The 23,217-nt window shown below is 47.0% G+C and overlaps 2 protein-coding genes across 4 annotated transcripts in view; one reads left to right on the forward strand and one right to left on the reverse strand.

Annotated features, from left to right (window-relative positions):
* Window positions 1-23,217, forward strand: part of PKD1L3 (polycystin 1 like 3, transient receptor potential channel interacting) — a gene marked incomplete at its 5' end in the record, with an annotated part of 79,073 nt that overhangs the window by 1,792 nt on the left and 54,064 nt on the right. Inside the window, 4 exons of one of the 2 annotated variants that reach the window (XM_084906680.1) lie at window positions 14,011-14,197; window positions 15,433-15,552; window positions 20,535-20,651; window positions 22,212-22,261. In XM_084906680.1, coding sequence (XP_084762806.1) covers window positions 14,011-14,197; window positions 15,433-15,552; window positions 20,535-20,651; window positions 22,212-22,261 — 474 coding nt within the window. Of the gene's footprint in view, window positions 1-13,902; window positions 14,198-15,432; window positions 15,553-20,534; window positions 20,652-22,211; window positions 22,262-23,217 lie in introns of those variants that run through there. The other variant, XM_084906679.1, reaches the window with a different exon arrangement.
* Window positions 118-11,728, reverse strand: DHODH (dihydroorotate dehydrogenase (quinone)). Of its 2 annotated transcripts, none has more exons than XM_084906751.1 (10): window positions 11,651-11,728; window positions 9,323-9,535; window positions 8,937-9,136; window positions 7,366-7,448; window positions 4,835-5,022; window positions 4,130-4,243; window positions 2,886-3,051; window positions 2,618-2,777; window positions 2,059-2,109; window positions 118-1,509 (listed from the first exon to the last, which is right to left on the reverse strand). In XM_084906751.1, the coding sequence occupies exons 1-10, from the start codon at window positions 11,669-11,671 to the stop codon at window positions 1,485-1,487; spliced, it is 1,221 nt and encodes a 406-aa protein (XP_084762877.1). In that variant the 5' UTR covers window positions 11,672-11,728; the 3' UTR covers window positions 118-1,484. The 2 variants fall into 2 exon arrangements, with proteins under 2 accessions (XP_084762877.1, XP_084762878.1); XM_084906752.1 differs by having other exon boundaries at window positions 119-1,509; window positions 2,898-3,051.

Consider the following 23,217-nt stretch of genomic DNA (forward strand, 5'->3'; position numbering starts at 1 on the left):
CCTGCTATCCCTCCACCACCACCTTCCTCCTTCCTGCTGGTGTGTTCGGCTCAGAAGAGGGAGGGAGTTATACCGCCACAGAAAACATGCTGGTTTCTGCCCTCTCTGATCAAATGAGATGCTGGCTGGCCCTCCAGGGTGGCAAGCCACCTGGAGCTGGTGAGCAGGGACCCCATTTGCCACCGAGAGCAGAGCCAGGTGAACCCCGTGTTCTGCACGTGATTTTCCCGCCAAAATGGACACTGAGCTAGCTATCCAAGTCACACCCTTGGCGACACCCCCACCCCGTCTTCCAAGTAGCAACACTTGCATTCTCTCTCGTGTCTTCTTTCAGGGACATTATTAGATTAGACCCACACGAACAATCTCTTATCTTCAAGAGGGTTCCTGTCTTACACCATTTAACAGCACAGCCTGGGAGAGCAGGCTCCAGGGGTTAGGGCAGGGCATCTGGGTACAGCAGGTGGTTTAGAAGTTCTGCCCCCACAGGGCCTGGCATTCGATGGACGCACTGTATCCGAGCCATATCCTGACTTTGACGGCTGCATTGCGGCTGCGCAGCAGAAGGTCCTTGTCTGCAAGGCATCCACACAGACACGTTCAGGGTGGTGGGGCGTCAGGTCAGCAGCTCGCTCTCGTGTGACTTAGTAATAAAATACAGTTCTTTGCCCGGTTCTTCTTGAAACATTTCTATATCTGTGCGTGCAGATAGGTTAAAAAGGTAGTAATGGATACGGATGTTCATATGTACAAAGAAAAATGTTTAGAAATATCTAGAGATACAGCAATTACCTCTGAGAAGTGGAATCGTATGGGGAGGAGGGGGTGAAGAGGCAGACAACCTTTATTTGAGGGCTGCATGATTTAAATTTATTAATGAGAAGGTATTTTCATAATAAAATAAAAACCAGGGGGGAAAAGCTTTGTAAGAAAAAACAGCGGGAGACTGGCTGCCAGTTTCTTGGCAAAGAGTGAATGGGAGGCGGCTCAGGCTGAGGCCGAGACGAGAAGATGAGGCAACAGGACCCGTTATCGCTGTTGCAGCTCCGCGCTTCTCCACAGAGCTACAGAGAATCACACGTGACACAGCCCGTGCTGGGGCGGGGGGGGACAGAGGTGACCTGTTGGCTGAGGTGTGCCGGGCACCAGCAGCACTTCCCAGACAAGGCTCGCACTTCTCTTCCCAGAGCGCTTCCCAGTATTGAAGAGATTAGCGATTCTCTTTGCATTTAGTTAACGACTCTGCCTCTTTAGTCTCTCGTCTCCTATCTTACGTGCCGGATGGCACCCACGTCACATGGCACGTGACTCGGAGGCAGGGAAACAGCAAGCACGCCTCCTGTGATGGGTGACATCGTGTGTTCCGGGATCGGTGTGTTGAAACCCTAACTCCCCGGTACCTCCGAGCGTGACCTTACGTGGAGACAGGGTCACAAGAGGTATTCAGGTTAGAGCGAGGTCGCTGGCGCCCCGGTGAGAAGTGATCAGGACACACACTCAGAGAGGAGGCTGTGAAGACACGGGGAGAGGACAGCTATCCACAGGCCCTGTTCTTACAGCTCTTGTCCGAATTTGAGATGCTTGCAAAATCGAGTTAAAACTTAAATAAAAACAAGCATAGGACGTCAACATCAAGCTCTGGGAAACCCACTGCAGACCCAGACAGCAGAGGCCCGGGAGGCCCTGCCGTGCCTGAAGCCGGTGGACCTTCCAGAAAGAGCTGGGATTCATCCAGGTTTTAACCTGCTTTATTTTTTCCATGATCCCCCGCCCCCCCAAGTATCTAATGTCCTTGCAATATTAAAGGCTCCTGGGACTTGAGTCTCGCAAAGGTCCCGGATGCAGTTCATTCTGGCAGGTGACTGAAGAAGGCCTTGTGTTGGTTCCGGGACCCTCACAAGTCGCTTTGACCGTCCGCCTGGCCTCACAGAAAGGGCTCCTGTGGTTTGCGAATGCGGCTCGAGACACAGTCCTCCCTCTCTTGATCCAGCCTCAGAGGCTCGCCTGGCGTCGTGGGAAGAAGGGCCTGGACCGGGCCTCCCACCACAACGTCCTCACCTCCGATGGTCTGCTCCGATGGCGTCCGTGACGCTGTCAAAGCCCTGCTCCCTGGGAAAAGGGAAAACAAAGGAGTCCAGCCAGTGATGAAGGGCAGGCCCCGTTCTCCCAGAAGCCCACACTCACCGGGGCTCTCCCTGCTCCGTCACTGCGCCTCCCTCCCCTCTCGATCCCAAATGCAGACCTCGTGCCCCTACACCGTCTTCACCCAGGAGCCCAGATCTGAAGACCCCGGTCCCGGATCAGAAGGCAGGCGGTGTTAAGTGTGACAGCTCCCTGACATCAAGCCCATGTGGCTGAACTAACAAGGAGAATGCCACCAGGCCTCCGCAGGCCACAGACACCATGGCCTTGGGCGTTGAGCTTGAATTCGTCAACACCGTTTATCCTTCATCAGAGGAGCCACAGGGTAACTCTCCCCTGCCTTCGGAGTATACCCGCCCCTCAGGCCCTTATTGCATGAAGAGTAAAGACGGATCCGTAAGACCCCCTGGATCTGAGTCATTCTGAATCGATACCACGTTAATCTCAGTTTCAAGCCCCACGTGGCCCCACTCACTTCAAAAGGGCCTCCAGCTCCCGCTTGACTCTGCCCACCACCGGCGGCCCCCCGTAGGCGAGGGCCGTGTACAGCTGCACCAGGCAGGCCCCCGCCCGGATCTTGTCCAGCGCGTCCTGCCCGCTGCTCACACCGCCAACCCCGATGATGGGCACTCTGCCTGCAGAGGAGCACAGGGCGACGCCGTGACCACGCGGGAACCGGGGCCTCTGCCGGCTTCGGCCGGCGCCGTTCCGATCACAGCCCGGAGCCCGGACCACACACACACCCGGGTCCTTGCCTTGGGTGAGCGCGTACATCTCCCGGATGGTCCGCGTGGACAAGTCCCGGAGGGGCCTCCCGCTCAGCCCTCCTGCTTCGGAGCGCAGGGCCCCCCGGAGGCTGGCAGGACGACTCACTGTGGTGTTCGTCACAATCAAACCATCGATGCCCAGCTGCAGAGTGAGACAGAGAGAGCTACCGTCAGGGCGCTGCCAGACTCGGAGAAGCTGCCCCAGGGGTGAGACAGCAGGCAGCCAGGTGCCCACGCCCGCAGCCCCTGAACCAAGAACGACCCCAGACCTCACTCCGCTCGTGAACATGACGACAGCTGCCGTCTCACAGTGCCCGCTTACAGAGCTCCCCTGGGACAGGGTTATGATCCTTCTAACAACCCAAGGAGCGGCCCCTCTGACATCCCATGGACTCCTGTCTGCTCTCAGTTGTAGCACATTTATGAGCCCAACCTTTTTTTTTTTTTTTTAATATATATATATATATATATATTTTTTTTTTTATTGATTTTTTACAGAGAGGAAGGGAGAGGGATAGAGAGTCAGAAACATCGATGAGATAGAAACATCGATCAGCTGCCTCCTGCACACCCCCGACTGGGAATGTGCCCGCAACCAAAGTACATGCCCTTGACCGGAATCGAACCTGGGACCTTTCAGTCCGCAGGCCGACGCTCTATCCACTGAGCCAAACCGGTTTCGGCGAGCCCGGCCTTTTTTTTATCACTAGTCTACCAATCTCGAGGGAGTAAGCGATGGAACCAGGATTTGAACCCAGGACTGCGGGGCTCAGTCTGTTTCCACTCTTCTCCTTCGCCACAGAGACCTGGTGTCAGGCTGGATGGAGAGAGAAGGACACAGGCAGGCTTCCGCGATACCGCAGGCCCGGTTCCCGCCCCCACCGTCAGGCTAGTCTCGCAATAAAGCGAGTTGCAATCCTTTTGCCGGAGGAGGGCCTGTGGCGGGCAACAAGGCGAGGGGTGCCTGTCCTCCGCGCTGGCCGAGGCCGGCGAGGACACAAGCACAGGCCTGAGAGCCCCCGCGGGACCGGGAGGGAGGGGAGAGGCACGAGAAGAAGACTCATCCAAACATCTATTCAAGCATTCGCCTTTTGTTTTATGAATGAAGTTGTGACCCATACCAAACCAGCCCTCAGGATCACAGAGAGAAAAGCACAGAGGCTGCCGCCAGGGCGAGCCAGCAGGCCGAGCGGTCGCTGCCAGCCGCGAGGGCCCCTCACCTCTCTCACCACACCGGCGATGTCCGCCTTGTCCCGGGCCGTGAGGTCGGGCGCGATCTTCACCAGCAGGGCCGGTCTGTGCGGCCCCTTCAGGGCATCCCTCTCCTGCAGCACCTGCAGCGACACATGTGGCCAGAGATGGGGACCCCTCCCCCCCCCCCCCGAGACCACGCCTGGGGTTGCCCTGTGCACTTTCACATCAGCTCTCAAACCAAAGCATGAGCTTTACTTTCTCCTCCTCAGAAACACAGCCCTCAGTTACGCAATATTCCCCATCCACGCAAAACTCATTCCATTCTCTTGAACCAAGAAATCCCCAGGATCGGGTCCCTAATGTGGTCAAGGGCATCGGCGAATATAGTAGGGCTTATCTAGGCTTTTGTTCCTAAAAGGGATAACAAGACTGTGCGATGAAAAGTCATTCAACTCATTCGTTCAGTCAACGTCCTAGGTGCTAGGGACAGCGCGGTAAATGAAAGTTGTGGTCCCTTTACTGTTGAGCATGCGGGACAGAAAACTTAAGACATTAATTACTACTGAGCGTAAGCAGTGTTACGGTGGGGATAAAGGCCTGGTGAGGGGTCCTGACTGGTTGAAGTGTTAAGGACAGCCTTCCATGGTGCCGCTGAACCTTGGCCCTGGAGAAGGAACAGGACAGGCTGGAGGAGCGGGCTTTGTAGGAAAGCATTAGATGTAATTTCCCACCTTGGTCAGCAGGTGGCGCAGCTCGTCCTTTCCCTGAAGGCTCCGCAGCCCTGCAGTGTTGGGACTGGACACGTTCACTACCAGGTAGTCAGCCAAGGGGCCCAGGACTCGGACCCCCTCCGCGTAGTCCGAGGCAGCATCCGCCGAGGTCTTGTTCTTCCCCAGGTTTATTCCCAGGGGCAGCCCACCTGCAAATCCACACACGCCATTTCCTTGACGTGAACAGCCTTATAGGCCCTCCACCTGCAAGGTGAACTTCCAACACCGGCTGACAAATGCTACGATACAGGGCTCGGTGCAGCTGCCTGCTGACCAGGAAGCAGCTCACCATCTTTGTCTGTGTGGCAATGTTGGGGTAACCGCTAAGACATTTTCCTGCATTTTTCCCTTATTCTTTTCCCGCCCCCCTCATCTGAGAATATTTTTTCCATTGCTTTTTAGAGAGAGTAGGAGGGAGGGGGAGAGAGAGAGAGCAGAGAAAGAGAGAGGGAGAGAGAAACTTCCACGTGAGAGAGGAGACACATCGATTGGTTGCTTCCCATACATGCCCTACAAACACACAACCCAGGTTTGCCCTTGACCGAGAATCAAACTCAGGACTCTTTAGAGCAGGCTGAGGCTCTCTAACCACTGAGTCACACTGGCCTGGGCATGCCCTTGTTGTTTTAAAAAATTAATGAAGAATGGGGAAATTCGGAATGCAAATACTAGTGATAAAAAGGTAAGGCTCATGAATGTAATACAACCGAGAACAGACAGAAATCAATAAGAATGTCAGAGGGGAAGTTCTTTTTTACTCTCAAGGGCTGCTCACTGGACTTGGGTTGAATGACTGGGTGTGCAGTTGTGAAGAAAACGCAGGATTAAAGACTAAGTATAAAATATTGGAAAGTATTATTTTCAGTTGTCATGTACACGCATCATTGTTTTATCATTCCAGTTTCCTGAGAAGGGCCTCCCCCTCTATCTGGGGTGACCACACAGCCCGGTGCTCCCAGGATGGCACTCACCAGTCCTGTGGCCTGGGCATATTATCAATTCTCTCTCAACAGTGTCTCAATCTGAACAGTAATTCAGCCACCTTACTGGGAAATCCACTGGATTATCACATGTCCTGCATTTGGGACTTCCCAAAAAACATATTTCAGTACAGGCTTTGGGTCAGGTCAAGGAGGATCAAAGAACAACATCCAATCCTGCTGAGTATCTTCTCATACCCTTTTATCAGCAGCTTCCAAGTAAATGAGATTTGTGTGGCTAATTTTGTGTGTGTTGGGGGGGGATGGTAAGGTTAGAACCCACTGGACAAAGGTTATACAACATGATGTCCTAGCTTTCCAAGTCTGGCCTCCATCCAGCCAAGGGCAGTTGTAAGTTCTCATTCTTTTTCACACAAAGAAACTGGCTTGAGCTTCCACGTAGCTAACGGATCTTGCATTACTAGTCATCTGCCCACGCTGACAGAAGCCGCTGAATGACTCTGCCCCCGAGGGGCACCACAGCCTTTGTCAGCTCTGTTCCTTGGCATGGCCCCAGCAATAAGCCGTCCTCGGCTTCCAGCTGCTGGGAAACTCCCTGTGCAGTGGGAGTTTCTCCCAGCAGCTCTGCAATGGGACTTGGCTGCAGTCCAGAGAATATCAGCGCCAGAGCACAGGTGAGAGGATGGGCCAGGGGGGACGGGAGAAAGCTGGTGGAAAGAGCACTGTGGACAGCCAAAAGGAAAGGGAGGCCAGAAGGCAGGCCGGTATCACACACCAGGGAAGTCATACGATGACCTTCAGATTCCCCCAAACAGCCAGGCGTGCAGCATGGCAGGCTCTGGTCCTGCCGAAGCCACAGGTTTCCAAACAAGGGCACTTCCCACTCCCCAAACCACAGACCCTTCAACCTCGCTCACCACCCGGATTCCTAATGAGACTAAACTCCCGGAAGGAGGCCCGGAGGGACCCAGCGAGGGGAGAGGCCGCAGCCCCAGACAGTCCCCCAGAGCGCGTGGGGAGGCGTGGGGAGGACAGCAGCGCTGCGACCACCATCCATCCTGCGGCCAGCACAGCGGGGACGCCCACAGGCCCGGAGGGAGGCGTTCTCCCCGGTGGAGGAGAATGTCAGCAACTAACTTTCCTCCTCGTGCTCCTCTGTGGTTCGCAGCGCTCTACGAATCACACGCACCACTGCTATAAGGGCCGCAGGACAACAGGGCAGGACAAGGAGGTGGGTGCTGGAGCCTGCCCACCGCTTAGCTGCCTCTCAGATGGCACAGGAGCCACTCTGCTCTGCTCACTTCCAAGCCGCCCGTGAGGACACAACATGGCTTACGTAACTTTGCTACATTGTGAAATTCTGCTAAAATCTTGGAAACGGTGGAACCAGGAAGCCAGGAAAGTTCCTCTAGCAAAGAGCCCTGCGTTCCGCTCCGCGGTGTTCTTTCCCATTGCTCAAGCGCGGCTACGTCACAGGGCTGTTCCTGATGGTCCTCCCACAGGCTGCCTCCCAGCGAACGCAGGGCGCCCCCCGCAGGCAGCCCGCCTTACCTTCCGTGAGCCTGGCCTGCGTCTGCTGCCTGGCCCGGAGCCGGTGTTCCACCGCCGAGAGCCCGTGGCTGTTAAACCCGTACCTGCAACACACGCAGAGGGGGCGGGCAAGGTGAGGGCCCTCGGCCAGGAGGCAGGCTGCAGACATGGCTCCATAGCCATACGTGTGACTTTCAAAAACAGAAAAGAAAAAGAAAAGAAGAGTCCGTTCTTAAGACTTCCAAGATCTAAATGCCCCTGGACTTCCTAGAAGATTTGTCCAAAACTGCCACATCGGCTAAGATTAAACTTTGCAAACAGCCGAAGCCGGTTTGGCTCAGTGGTGGAGCGTCGGTCTGTGGACTGAAAGGTCCCAGGTTCGATTCCGGGCAGGGGCATGTACATTGGTTGCGGGCACATCCCCGGTAGGGGGTGTGCAAGAGGCAGCTGGTCGATGTTTCTCTCTCATTGACGTTTCTAGCTCTCTCTCTCTCTCTCTCTCTCTCTCTCTCTCTCTCCCTTCTTCTCTGTAAAAAATCAATAAAATATATTTTTAAAATAAATAAAATAAAACCGTCCCTTATTCCTGGCCCTTGAGAAGGGCTCGCACATCTAGAAGGACCTCTCTTACTAAAGGCAGCTGTGTGTGCCGATGATGAAAATTTCCAGCTTGCTAATGATTGGGGCTGGGCATCCAACACAAGAGCCACAGCCACACGTGCCACGGAGCACCTGAAATCGCGAAGGAGAACACACACTGGATCTGGAAGACTTGGTGCAAGGAAAAGTGGGTCAGCAGCTTATGAATCATTCTGATGCGGATTGTATGATAAAACGATATTTAGATTATAATAAGCACCTAATTAAATAACAACATACATTACAAAAACCTAAATAGAATATATTACTGGGAGGGGGGGGAAAGAATACATTACTGAGATTCATTTCACCTACTTCTTTTCGCTATTTCATCATAGCCATTAGAATATCTTACGCTACCTATGGGGTTCGCATTCTATTCCTACTAGGCAGTGCTGGGCACGGGCAATGGAGTGACAATGTGGGAAAAGCATCAACTCGACAGTCAGGTGAGCCTACACCTGTGCCCAAGCTCTCCTGCTGGCGGTCTGGTGGCTGTAGCTAAGTTAGGTTGTTCTCTGAGCCTTAGGGTGTGTAAGTGCTAACCCGAAACCCTAAAACCTGCGCCTACGCCCCGCACACAGTAGATGCTCCACGTTAGGGGTGTCGAACTCAATCAGAGAAGGGGCCAAAATCTAAAATCCAGCCTAAATCGCGGGCCGAATGGTTTACTGAACAGTCATAAACTGACAATGTCATAAACTGACAGCGGAGTGCAGTGATGACAGCGCGGTGCGGGCCACATTGCAAGGCCTGGCGGGCTGGATTTGGCCCGCGGGCCTTGTGTTTGACACATGTGCTCCACGTGGTTCCTGAAAACGACAGAAAGATGCCCGCATCACAGACAAGAGAAAACGTCCGAGGTCCCTGCCGGGAGGAGCCGGCCCTGTGTCGTCGTGTGTGTGTGTGTGTGTGTGTGTGTGTGTGTGTGTGTCCCCGAGCTGCGCACCCACCTGTTAATGACGGCCTGGTCCTCGGGGAGGCGGAAGACTCTGGGCCTGGGGTTTCCTTCCTGAGGCTTTGGGGTAACGCTGCCTATCTCCACAAAACCAAAGCCCATCTTGTACAGTCCGTCCACAGCCTCCCCGTGCTTGTCAAATCCTGCGGCGATGCCTACCGGGTTCCGGAACTTCCGGCCCAGCACCCTCACTTCCTGGGGAGAGGGAGAGGGCGTCAGAGGTACCCCAGGCCGGACCGGGGTGTCTCAGGGTGTGCCAGGCACGCCTACATCAGATTCCCCGGGGGAGCGGGGACCCTGCTTTCCAGAAGGCTCGGCCCCCACCGTGTGAGTTAGGGGATGTGGACCTTGGGTGGCACAAGGTGTCCCAAGAGGACCTACCAGCATGTCGGAGTCTTGGAATGTGACGCGAGGAAGGAGCCCCAGGGAGGTGGCTCGCACAGCCAGCCGGTGGGCTGACTCGGGGTCCAGCAGCCCCTGCAGGGTCGGCATCAAGTGTTCGGCGTAGAAATGCTCGTCCCCCGTGGCCGTCAGGTAAGAGGCGAAGAGCAGTCCTCCGCCCCCCAGGATGATCAGGGCATCCTGGGCCCGCTTCTGGGGGGGAAAGCACATCGGCCCTCGGAGCCAGGCTGCAGGGCCTTTCAACCCACACACACACAGGACACGGCGACCCGCCGCCCGGAGCAATGCCCCCAGCTCTCTGCCAGCCCTGGCCGCCTTCCTTCCCCAGATAAACACAAAGACTGTCTCCCGGGCAGTCTTTCATGTGCACTGGCTTTTCCAGGAATACAGTGACCCAGTAAACGGGGGCCTGTGCTAGTTTGCACAGAACGTTACCAAGAAGTGTTCCCTGTTTCAGAAAACCCCAGCAGGAATGGCAGGGTGCTTTGCTTGGGGGGTGTTTGACAGACACACCGGTGGCCCTGGAATTTCTAAGCAGAGGCTGAAACGCTTGACTATTTCACTATCTAGGTGTCATGCCCTACCATTGACACATTGAAATGCATATTATTTTAAATTACTTTCATTTCTCCTTTATATTCCAATTAGGACATTATAATGACTTTAAAATAAATTATGCATAGGAAGATTACATTATATGTAAATTCCATCTCAGAATCATAAAGGGAGTTGCAATTTTTTTTTTTTTAAAGGAGCATCAGGTATTATTAGGTCAAGAACCACTCTCCCAGAAGGAGGGGATCAAAGGGGGGAAAGGGGGGACATATGTAATATTTTCAACAATAAAGAGAAATTAAAAAAAAAAAAAAAAAAAGAACCATTCTCCTAGTTCAGTGATCGGCAAACTCATTAGTCAACAGAGCAGTAAACTGCAGCTCGAGAGCCGCGGTTTGCCAACCACTGTCCCAGTCAAACCATGGTTCATAATACTTTTTTCTATCACTACCAGATGCCGAGTCATTCATTCATTAGTTCAATCATTGATAGATGGGCTAATCAGTGAGTCCTTGCCTTCGGGAAATACAATCACAGGAGGAGACAGAAACCAATGATCATGCAGGGGTCCTCAAACTTTTTAAAGTGGGGGCCAGATCACGGTCCCTCAGAGAGCTGGAGGGCCGGACTATATGAACTACTAATTCCTACTGTAACACCTTGGCTGCGCTCACTGCCCAAAAACCTGGCGGGCAGGATCAGACTCCCCTGGGGGCTGCGTGTAACTGTACACCTGCTATGAAGAAAAAGGTATAGGGAAGTGGTCGGCAAACCGCGGCTCTTTGGCCCCTTAAGTGTAGTAACTCTTCCACAAAACACCACAGCCTGGGCAAGTCTATTTTGAAGAAGTGGCATTAGAAGAAGTTTAAGTTTAAAAAATTTGGCTCTCAAAAGAAATTTCAATCGTTGTACTGTTGGCATTTGGCTCTGTTGACTAATGAGTTTGCCGACCACTGGTGTAGGCCCTATATACTATAGGGTAATAGAAGAACCGGACCTAATCTCAGAGGTAGAGAAAGGCTTCCTCGAGGAAGTGCCACTAACATTCTAAGGATAAACGGGCGTTAACTAGGAGGCAGTGGGGGAGGAGAAAGGGCAGAGGCTCTCCCCTGGCAGAGGGGAATGAAATTCTCCCGAGGAATGGGGGACGGACGGGGAAAGGCTTGTCTGGAACCGAGGAGTAAAAGCATGGCTCGAAGAGAAGTTGGGAAAACAGACAGAGATCTTTTGGCCAGAATAAAGATTTGGTTTTTGTTCAATGGTCACATGTGCCTTAAGGATCATGCCTAGCTGTTAATGTAGATCAAGTACTCCTTGTCTTTATTTCTAGTCTCCAGACTGTAGGAACGCCCCTTCATGTCAATCATCAAATTATCAGCACCGTTACGTGGCCCCCCCACCCCCACCCCGCCCTAAAGTCCTGTCCAGAAGGATTGGGAGCACATCTCGTAGCCTCATTGCACGCTGGAAGCTGCACGCAATGCTAGGCGGTCATGGGACCACTGGCCCACGCGCGCTGGCAATGTTTGGCAACCACGCAGACACACACGTGCCGTTTACACACACAGACCAAGTGCATGTGCACAAATGCACACGCACAAATGCACACGCACGAGCCTTTGCAGAGACACACAGACGTGCAGGACGGGCCAACGCTCTCAGAGCGGCCTCCCGCCCACACCTCGCCCCGGCTACCCCTGCCCTCGCCGGACTCTCCCTCGCCCAGGCAACAGACCCACTTTCTACACTCACTTTCAGCTGCGTCCACGCCATGGTCCTTTCGCTCCTGGGCCCCGCCCCTGGCTCGTTTCTATTGGAGGAGGCGGAGGGACACCCCTAATCTCCGCCCCCGGAGCTGCCAATTCACCAATTGCCGGGCAGAGGGGTGGGGCCGGCGCATCTGTGAGGCGGGGGGAAAGGCCGCGCTCCGCTCTAAGGATCCGATTGGAAAGTGGGCGAGAGAGCGCGTGCGCAGTCGCAGAGGCCACGCCTCTTCCGCCTGCTCGCCCGCCTGACTTCCGGCGTGCGCGCCAGGCGTGGAGGAGGTTCCTGCGCGCGGAGGTTGACATCCTGGCTGAGTTCGTCTGTGGTTCTGCAACCTGTGAAAAAACTACTCATATGTTGGTTCTTCGGTTCTTAGCGACACAGTCACCAATTTTTTGGTCATTTCAGTGGCATGCTTGTGCTCTAGGTAAAGCATGTGTCAGGCACTGTGAAAAAGGGTTGAAATGAATGGCGTCACTGGGTACAATACCTGTGTAGTCTGCAAAGAAGATTCCGTCAACTTAAGGTTTCACTTAAAAATGCCTAAAACGTACGTATGTTTGTATTAACATATACGTACGTATGTTCATGAGGATGCTGGAAAATTTAAGATCATGGCTGACTGTATAGTAGTTGGAAGTATCCCGCCCCGAACCCTTTTCACTGCAGCACGGACTTGGCGGACTTGTCTGCTCAGAAACCTTCCTGGCATTTAAATCATCTCAGTCTCGTAATTTCAGTTCTCACTACTGTCTCCCAGGTACACCCACATGGACCCACACAGAGAATTATTTCTCTATAAAATACCTTCCACTTTCTCGCTTCTATGCGTTTACTTACATTGACTCCTCTGCCCAGATACCCATTTCGTCTGTCTAAATATGACCATTCTTATGTGTTCAAGCGCCAGAAATAATTTCCTTGGCTGAATCTTCATAGATTGAAGTGTACCTCTCTAGTAACACTTTATTAACTAAACTTATGTTTTTATTAAATACAATCATGTCTTCCCTTCCCTAGTTAGACTGTAGACTTGAATGTAGGAACTATATCACATAATCTTTTATATATATATTATTGATTTTTTACAGAGAGGAAGAGAGAGGGATAGAGAGTTAGAAACATCGATGAGAGAGAATCATCGATCAGCTGCCTCTTGCACGCCCTCTACTGGGGGTGTTCCCGCAACCAAGGTACATGCCCTTGACCAGAATCGAACCTGGGACCTTTCAGGCCACAGGCTGACGCTCTATCCACTGAGCTAAACCGGTTTCGGCTCACATAATCTTTTACGTGGTTAATGTAGTACTTTTTTAAACAGGGATGTATTGGGGTCTACACTTCAGAGAATTTTTAATTTTGGTACCACGTTCATTTTGGTTTTAAAGAGTAATTGTAAGTATCAATAGGATAAACAACTGAGCCTTGAAACCTGCCAAGTGATTTCAGGGCCCACATTTATCTGTATTTACCTTCCATTTTGGCACCAAGAAAAAGAACTGGCTAAGAACATAAATGATAGATGTGCTACAGGTGGAGACCAAATGGCATGTATGAACAAAGGTTTTTCAGCAAGTTAAAGAAAAGCAATGAGGGAATTGATACTTCTCTACTGCATGACCAACTCAAAAGAACCTACGTGGTTGTAGGCCAGAGCCATGTGTATTTAACAAATGGCTAGTTAGTTCAGCAAATTTGAATTTCACTGGTTTTCAGTTGTGTTTGTATTTAATCTGTATTCATTCCTTCATTAAATATTTATTCTTTGGTTTTTATGATTATAGAAGAGATTTGGGGTATAGTTAAGTGAGAGATTTAGGATAGAGTGAATGTATTTAAGAAACAATACAACAATTTAAATTCATAGTTTCTTTTTTAGAAAACCAAAATAATACATTACTCGATTTTTAACAACACTGACTTAGATATTCATTATTCTCTAGTTCCTTACAGCTTAGATTTAGCAAATAAGATCTATTTTAAAGCTGGAGGCATATCCAGTTGTATAAACACAGATGGCCCATTGCTTTATTAATCAATGTTTGTTGTCAGCTTATAGGAACTCCACCTGGTCCCTAAAACAAAACAAACAAAAAAAAAAACCTTTTTTTCTCCTTGATAAATTATTCCCAATTCCTAAAATAAATAATAGTAATGAATAAGACAAACTCATCAAGAATATAAAAGGCCAGGCAGCGTCTGAGCCTCCACGCTTTCTGTGCTCACAGATCACAGAGAAAATGTTACTCAAAAGAAGAGCCTGGCTATGGTTATACATCAGAACAGGCATCATTCTAGGAAGCCAGCTGAATGGCCCAGAGCACCATGGTAAACGCTCCTGTTTTCAGCTTCACAGGTTTCCCTGCAGCTTTAAGGGAGCAGAAAACTACTGCCATGTCCAGGGAGGACACCTTGCTTACACTTGGAACCAGGAGGTTCAAGATCTCGTCTGGGACTTTCTGGAAGAAGGAAAGAAGTGGTGGATTGGGCAAAATGTAATGCTGCTGGGGGAAAATCAACAAAACAACAACCCAAGTAAGGCTCTGAGGTTTGATGTTTAGGAAGGAAACCTTACTTTTATTCAGGAACAGGAGGAAGAAAAAATTTAAGTCTTTCTGCTTTTGTATACAGAAAAAATCAGTCATTTTACTCATTACCGTCATTCCTCTGAAATATTTCTACTTTTGTGCTGTACCCTTTGATTTGTCTGTGTAGTAAAGATGATGGGATTTTCTCAGAGCCTATCCAAGGCTAACTTACCTAATACTTCACTGAAAATACTGTGCAAGATTCTGAAGTGGGAAACCTTTTAGGGTCTTTTTTTTTCCTGGTAAATATCTCTTCGTCATTCTTGGCTCCCAAGTTTTCTCATGCAGAAACTAGGAGAGAAATTGCTCACCTGTTGTCTTTCTTAGATATTTTCAAAATTATGTACCATAATCTTGTGGTCTTAGAAAAAACTCCAAGGCATTTTGTGCCATAAGTATCTTTATTAAAGTCTAAATAAATTAATGCCTAGCTTGGTGACAAAGGACACATGATATGAAAAAATAATCTATAGCCCTAACCGGTTTGGCTCAGTGGATAGAGCATCGGCCTGCAGACTGAAGGATCCCAGGTTCGATTCCAGTCAAGGGCATGTATCTTGGTTGAGGGCACATCCCCAGTCGGGGTTGTGCAAGAGGCAGTTGATCATTGTTTCTCTCTCATCAATGTTTCTAACTCTCTCTTCCTCTCCCTTCCTCTCTGTAAAAAATCAATATAATATATATATATTTTTTAAATCTATAATATATGTGGTGATGGAAACTAAATCTTCATTTATTGAAAGGTAAATTTAGTGTGTGTGTGTGTGTGTGTGTGTGTGTGTATATATATATATATATATATGTATATGTATATGTATATGTATATGTATATGTATATGTATATATATATATTATAATCCTCACCAGATGATATGCTTTTACTGATTTTAGAAAGAGGAGAGAGAGAGAGAGAGAGAGAGAGAGAGAGAGAGAGAGAGAGAGGAATGAGAGAATCATTGATCAGTTGCCTCCCTAAGGAATTGAACTCATAACCTAGATGAGTGCCCTGACTGAACTGAATTGAACCAGCAACCAAGTCACCAACAGCCAAGGCTATATTTATTTTTTTAAATGTTTCACTTTTTATTAACCAATGTCATCCCAATAAATTCAGTAAAAGTGTTTTTTAAATGTTTGACATTTGTGTATGAAGCTCGTCTGGGTCTGGTCTTCCTTCTGCAGATGTCACAGCCCGCCACGCCACCACGCACACCAGCTGCCCTTACGTATCCAGAAAGTCCAACCGGATCTCATCGAAAGTAGACTTGTGCTCCCTGGGGCATTATTTCATTTGCCAGGCTGGTAAGTGATAAAGCTGCCTGCTGCCAAAGACCTAACTTTATTATTATTGTTTAAATGTACTTTTATTGATTTCAGAGAGGAAGGGAGAGAGAGAGAGAGAGAGAGAGAGAAACATCAGTGATGAGAGAGGATCACTGATCAGTTGCTTCCTGCACACTCCCAACTAGGGATTAAGCCCACAACCAGGGAATTGAACCATGACCTCCTTGCTCATCGGTCGCCGCTCTACCACTGAGCCACGCCACCTGGGCCAAAGACCTCACTTTAGAAACGGATTCTAAATGAGGAGAGTTTGTGAGAGCGCTAGTTAGCATGTCCCTGGGTGATAGACCTCAGGGACATGGGGTCTTGATTTTCATGATATTGGCTGGAGTGAGAAACTGTTCCTTTGGAGCCACTTCCTCACCTACTCCGGTAGCAGAAAAGAGCTGTGCCTCGATGCTCCCTTCATGGCTGGACTTGGGCAGAGTGTGAGAGAAAATGTACTCTTGGTAAGCCCCGTTTTCCACGTGTGAACCCCTTAATCCATTCAGTATTTGGGCTTTAGAGAGTAGAATAGGAAGCAAAGGAGGAAAAAGGAATGTGGTGAAGGAAAATGAGAAGATGGGGGGTGAGGAGATTTTCATCAGTGAGAGGTTTGTTTCATCAGAAGTCGATGAGAATTAAGGTAGGTGTACAATTTTGGGGAGGGGGTTGGATGGTTTTTGTTTTTGCAATCAAGTAGTATTTCTCATGGTGGTGGTTACATAAAGCTTTTATTCTTAGCTCAGTGAACTCTCAGAGACTTTATGATGTCCCCGATTGTCTAGGTAAAAATTTTGTTTCACTTTTTTTAAAATTAAGTCTTTTTTGTTGAAAGTATTGCATATTGCCCCCCTTTTCCCCCACTGACCTCTTCCAGCCCGCCTCCATCCTTCTTGTGTCACTTTTTTAAAAAATCACACATACATTCTCATGAAAATACAAAGCACATACAGGTACTTCATTAAACAAAATGCATTGCAGTATTTCTTTATTACAAGATATATTTATCCATTACAGTATTCCTCAAATACTGGGTATTGAGAGGACCCAGTATTTTAATGTAATGAATTTCTAGCTTCAAATCTCTCCTTCTTACCCTTTCAAGTTCTTTGTGAGATTTTTGTCCTATTTTGCAGTATAATGTGCTAGTGTTATTGAGCCCACGGTTGTGAGCCTAAACTCCTCTGCACAAGTCTACTGGCCTTGTGTTTCATTCTCATAAACTGCATCCCTAGTATTGGCCCTCTTACAGTTGTGAACAGTTTTTCATCATCTCCAGGACTGGAAAAGCAACTCCTACTTAGCCTAAATGATGATGATATTGTACCCATCTTTCATTCTCCAAGAGTTGAGTTTTTACACATTCTCAGCTACTCTTAGTTTTGGAGTGAAAATGTCTTTTTCTGATATTATCATTCATGTACTTGCAAGAGATTACTGCTATGGAGTGTAGAATGCTGTGCAGAAGATAATCTTAGACAAAAAAAAAAAAAAGAATTCTATTCAATTTATCTAAGCCAGTTCTGCAAATTCTGAATCTACATTCCCACAATGAGAGGAAGCGTGTTACTGAAGCTAAGAGCATGGGCTCAAGAGTCACGATCATAGGTCAGAGTCCTGAGCTCAGATCTTGTATTTCTGATTTTCCACTTGTGACACCTGGGCAAGCAGCTTAACCGCTGTGCAGCCAGTTTCCTCCAAAGGACTGTTATCAGAATTAAGATAATGCAAGTGAGGTATTAGAACAGCGCCTAGCATAATATTGTCATTATTACTGTTAATATTATATTATTGTGCAATTTCTATTTTTTGTTCAAAGTTTGTTTTCTGCTTCTAGATAGCTTCACATTCACGTCAAAGGTGAAAACACTTTGGAAATCCAATATTGCTAGTTCCCTTTAAAACTAAAGTATTTGCACCATGTAATTGCATAGAGGTGTTTTGAAATAACTAGTGTTGTCACAGTGTGTATACATTTTTTATTATGAATTTAAGAAATGCCTCTTGCAAAATAACAAGTGGGTGAGAGAAGTATTAGCAAATTTGTTCCTTAACATTCAAGAGAGAAGTCTAATACTTTGTATTATTGTATAGTATTACTGAGGTTATAGATTGACTTTTGCACACTAAATAGTTGAACACAGGATCTTTCTTTAAAAAAAAAAAAAAAAAGGCCCTTAAGCTCTGGCTGGTTTGGCTCAATGGACAAACCAATGGACAGAATGTCAGCCTGCAGACTGAGGGGTCCCGGGTTTGATTCCAGTTAAGGTCACATGCCCAGGTTGTGGGCTCAATCCCCAGTGGGGGGAATGCTGGGGGCAGCTGATCAATGATTCTCTCTCATCATTGATGTTTCTATCCATATCTATTTCTTCTCCCTTCCTCTCTCTGAAATCAATAAAAATATTTTTAAATATATTTTATTGATATTTTACAGAGAGGAAGAGAGAGAGATAGAGAGCTAGGAATATCGATGAGAGAGAATCATCGATCAGCTGCCTCTTGCACACCCCCCACTGGGGATGTGCCCGCAACCAAGGTACATGCCCTTGACCGGAATCGAACCTGGGACCTTTCAGTCTGCAGCCCAATGCTCTATTCACTGAGCCAAACTGGTTTTGGCTAAAAATATTTTTTAAAAAGGTACTTAAGCCCTACCCGGTTTGACTCACATCCCCCACTGGGGATGTGCAGGAGGCAGCTGATTGATGCTTCTCTCCCATCAATGTTTCTAACTCTATCCCTCTCCCTTCCTCTCTGTAAAAAATCAATAAAATATATATATTTTTTAAAGGCATTTAAGCTCACATATAAAATTATTCATTCCTGAGATTTTTCTTTTCAGTGTCAGAATGAGAAGTGGTGGTTTGTGTTAAAAGTTGTATGTACTGTCATAGAGTTGATATTCAGCTGAGTGTACCAAGACAGTCAGACTGGTTGTGAAAACTTTAAAATACTTCCATGCCATTGGTAAAGTAAAATAATAGCACAACCACATTACCTCAAACTAATCATCGTAGGGTAACATGACAACCACTCATAAATGTAGTTCTGTCTTGGCAACATCTGAAAATATCTGTAGCACTCTGCCATTTGCGATGAGGTCAGTCTTGCACATCCTTTGAAACACTCCATGCTTTAGGAAAGCCATCAGTTGATCATTATCCTCGAATTGCATATTTGCTACTACTTCTAAATAATTCGGCCTTGACTTTGCTCTTGTTTCAGCAGTTAGTGTGTGATGTTTTGATATTTATAAATTCAGTAGTTTGTAATTAAACATTAAACACGAGTTCCCACAACTCCTGGGGGGGGGGGGGGGATGGATCTAGGAAGTAATCATGAATGACTGCTAACATCAGAAAGAGAGAGACAGACACTATGTGACTACTGATGGACTACTTGATACCACGGACTAAGTAATTTTATTTTTTTTTTTAAAAATAGGACTTGAATCTGATCAGGCCTCTAGAGCCAACCATGCACAGGAACACTTATAGCAGTTTTATTTGTAATAGCCCCAAACTGGAAACAGCCCGGGTGCCCTTCAACAGGTTGTTGGCTAAGCAACTGGGGTACATCCATACTATGGAATACTATTCAGCAATAGAGAGAAACAAACTATTGACGCATACAACCACATGAACTAATCACCAGAGAATTATGCTGAGTGAGGAATAACCAATCCCAAAATGTTACATACTGTATGATTTTACTTATTTAATATTCTTAAAATGAATTGACAAAATTATAGGAACGGAGAACAAATTAGTAGTTGTCAGGGGCTAAGACAGGAATAAGAGCAGGAGAGGAAGTAGGTGTACGAGTTTAGATAATTTTAAGGGAATTTTGCTCGAGCAGGAATGAACTGAAACTATACATAATTCCTGAGGGGATGAAAATTGGCGGGTTTTTTAAGACAGGGAAAAAAGTATGGCAGGACAATGCTCTTGATTCAAACAGTGTGCAACTGGAGGGGTTCACTTTGTGTAGGAGCAGGGGAAGTTGGTAGTAACGAGAGAGAAGGCGGTATCTGTGGGGACAGATGCCTGCAGGTGGGCAGGTTTGGTGGTGGGAGTCTGTGGAAAGGACTCTTAATAGTTTGCATTTTCCCCTTGAGGCAGAAAGCCAAGTTATCACTTGACCTGAGAATGAGGATCAGGGAGACTCCTCGCTGTTGGAGATTTGAGTAGAGGACAAAGTGGGACAGGGTTATCTAGGAGAGTGGAAGTGGGACTAGACCAGGGGAATACAGTATCATTGCCTGGGGTTTGTGACCCTGAATTTAAGCTGAGACACAGTCAGTGAAGTTGCATGATTTTGTCTAGCCATGATCAACTGCATGAGAAACACCAAATGCACACAAGGCACGTTCAAGAATATTTTTGCCGCCCTAACTGGTCTGGCTCAGTGGATAGAGCATCTGCCTATGGACTGAAAGATTCCAGGTTCAATTCCAGTCAGAGGCACATGCCCAGGTTGTGGGTTCAGTCCCCAATAGGTGGCGTGCAGGAGGCAGCCAGTCGATGATTCTCTCTCATCATTGATGTTTCGATCTCTCCCTTCCTCTCTGAAATCAATAAAAATATATATATATTTTTAAAAGAATATTATTGTCCACCTTCTCAACTCTTTTATCTCTATCAATAGGAATTAAGGATCACAAAGGAGAATATTATGCTTAGAATGTAACTTCTTAAAATGAACTTAATTCTCTGTGTCATGTTGACCAGTCAGTGGGCCTAAATTTGAGGAGTTGGATCATATAAGGTGATGTCTGTGCTCCAGAGCAAAAGAGCTGCTCCAGAAGTCCTACATTATCGCTCTTTTTTAAAAAAAAAATAAAAAATGGATACTCATCTTTAATTTGTGTTTTCTTGATTATCACATATGTGCTTGCAATACCTACTTTATAGACTTAAAGTTAGAGCTGTATCCTATAAATTAACTCCAAATAGATGTCTTTTCAGACCAAGATTCAAGTTACAAGAGAAATGGAAATAATTCTCATTCACATCGGAGACCCAAGGAGACAAAAAGAGAAGTCGCAATCCCAAGAAACAAAATGGCCTCAGGTAATGGGAAGTGACATCAGTAACTGCCTTAAAGAATGCACAAGAAAATTCGTGCTGAGATGTGTCATCACCACAGGTATCCAGTAAATACTCATGACACTCTGTCTTGTCTGATCCCAGTATTGCAATCTTTGCTTTCATTTATAAATTCTTATTTTCTTGATATTCCTTTGCCCATCTTCTTTTTACATATACACAAGTGAAAGACAGTTTCTTTCTACAAATTCCCCATCAAAAAAGAGAGACTTCTAGCCCAGCCCATGTAGCTCAGTGACTGAGTGTGGACCTATTAACTAGGAGGTCACGGTTCAGTTCCTGGTCAGGGAACATGCCTGGATTTCAGGCTCGATCCCCAGTAGGGGGCATGCAGGAGGCAGCCAATTAGTGATTCTATCTCATTATTGATGCTTCTAATCTCTCCCTCTCCCTTCCTTTTTAAAATCAATTAAAAAAAATTTTTTTTTAAAGAAAAGCTTCTAGAAATCTTTGCAAAGTCAAATTGTGGTGCTCTCTCTCATTATTTTTTAATTCTGAAAAACAAATACTATTTGGGGATGATGCATTAGCCTGAAATGACCTCAATCAATATCTATGTTGAGTTATAGAGATCTCCTGATAACTAGAATGGGTGAAAAAAGAGACCAATGTAAAGTGGATCTAGCGATGATTCTTATTGATTTCAGAGAGGAAAGGACAGGGAGAGAGAGACGGGAACATCAATGATGAGAGAATTCATTGATTGGCTGCCTCCTGGATACCCCACACTGGGGGTTGAGCCCACAACCTGGACATGTGCCCTGACCAGGAATCAACATGACCTCCTGGTTCATAGGTTGACGCTCAACCATTGAGCCACACCAGCTGTGCGGGGCTCATTTATTTCTCTTAATCTATCTCATTCTTGTGCATTTTAGCTTCAGTTGATTTATCTTTAAGACTTTCTGTTTCTCTTAAGGATGTTACATAGCTTTTTAAGGATTTGGTTAAATAGCTTTTTTTTTTTTGCTGTTGATAATTTTTTTAGTTATGCTTTTCTCTGAGTCCCCTGGATTCAGTTCCCAGGTTCTATGCTAGTCAGAGGCTCTCTTTTGGTTTTGATTTTTCCCTCATCTTTGAAGGCAGGATCTGTCCAAACACAATGTTTGTCAGGAGACCAACAAACTAGGACACCCTTAGGTCAGCAGCCTGTTGGCTTATCTAGTGATCCTAACCCCTTTCCACAGCCACAGCTGACATGCAGGTTGAGTTCCCTGTTCCCAGCAAGCTGATGGCCCTGATCCGAGGTGGCATTTTTCTCCACTCTACTCTATTGCTTTGATTTTCACATTGTCAGATACTCTTACAGCCATCCTCCAGATGAAGATATTAAGAGATTATTGACAGATAGAAACGTCAATAATGAGAATCATTGATTGGCTGCCTCCTGTACATCCCCTACTGAGAATTGAGCCCACAACCTGGGCATGTGCCCTGACCAGGAATCAGGAATCGAACCGTGACCTCCTGGTTCAGTGGTTGAGCCACATGGGCCAGGCCTAACCTACTTTCTTTTTTCAACAGGAGCCACTCATCTCTCAAACAGATGTCACCAACCTGCTCCTGCTAATCCTGTAAGTACTTAACCTTCACAGTACACGTCTTGGAATCGTGTTCTCTTTATCAGTCCTGGTGGATCCTGCCAGAGTCTCACAGAGTGCTCTGAATTATAGTTTTCTGAGAAGGAAAGGAAAGTATGTAAGTGCAGGAAAGAGGTTTAATGGATTATTTATGAAAGAAGATTTTAAAGTCTATCTATTGGCTTCCATGCTGGTATTATTTTCTTTTGTTGATTGTTTCTTTATTCCCTGCTTCATTCCAAAAAGAACTTGTGGCATCTTACAAAAATATATGCAATGCAATAATTATTTTTTTAATTTTAAAAAGGAAAAAGAAAGAAATTTGAGTGACAGGTAGAAACTCTGCATAATCTATTGATACAAAATTTCACCTTCAAGAAATTTCTTAGCTTTCTTGCGTTTGTGTCCTACATAAAAACCTTTCAGTAGCTGTCTAAATATAGATTTACATTTATTTAATCCATTTTAAAAAAGAAAGAAAGAAAAGAAATAGGTATTGTTATCACTATAGAAGGGAAGGGGGGGCTGGGACCGGTTTGGCTCAATGGATAGAGCGTCGGCTTGGGGACTGAAAGGTCCCGGGTTCGATTCCGGTCAAGGGCATGTACCTTGGTTGCGGGCATATCCCCAGTAGGGGGTGTGCAAGAGGCAGCTGATCGATGACTCTCTCTCATCGATGTTTCTGACTATCTCTCTCCCTTCCTCTCTGTACAAAACCAATAAAATATATATATTTTTTTTTTAAAAAAAAAAAGGGAAGGGGGGTGAAATAAAAATCCCTTAAGTCAGTATTTCTCAAGCAAAGTGATGTTCTGCAGAATAACAGCCAATATTGCTTAAAATATTGCCAGATGGAAATTTAAAAAAAAGGTGCTTTTTTTGTTTTTTATTTTTTTGTTTTTTACTATAAGACTTCTCAGGGCCTTTTTGTTTTGTGAGGCACATTTTCT

The sequence above is a fragment of the Pipistrellus hanaki genome (assembly GCF_964339955.1).
Source record: "Pipistrellus hanaki genome assembly, chromosome: 15".
NCBI classification, from domain to species: Eukaryota; Metazoa; Chordata; class Mammalia; order Chiroptera; family Vespertilionidae; genus Pipistrellus; species Pipistrellus hanaki.

Coding starts and splice junctions, on each gene's coding strand:
- DHODH (XM_084906751.1), bottom strand. CDS start 11,671: ATGGCGTGGACGCAGCTGAAA. Junction 9,536..11,650: donor TGGCGTGGACGCAGCTGAAA/GTGAGTGTAGAA, acceptor TTTCCCCCCCAG/AAGCGGGCCCAGGATGCCCT. Junction 4,244..4,834: donor TGCGCCACCTGCTGACCAAG/GTGGGAAATTAC, acceptor GTGTCGCTGCAG/GTGCTGCAGGAGAGGGATGC.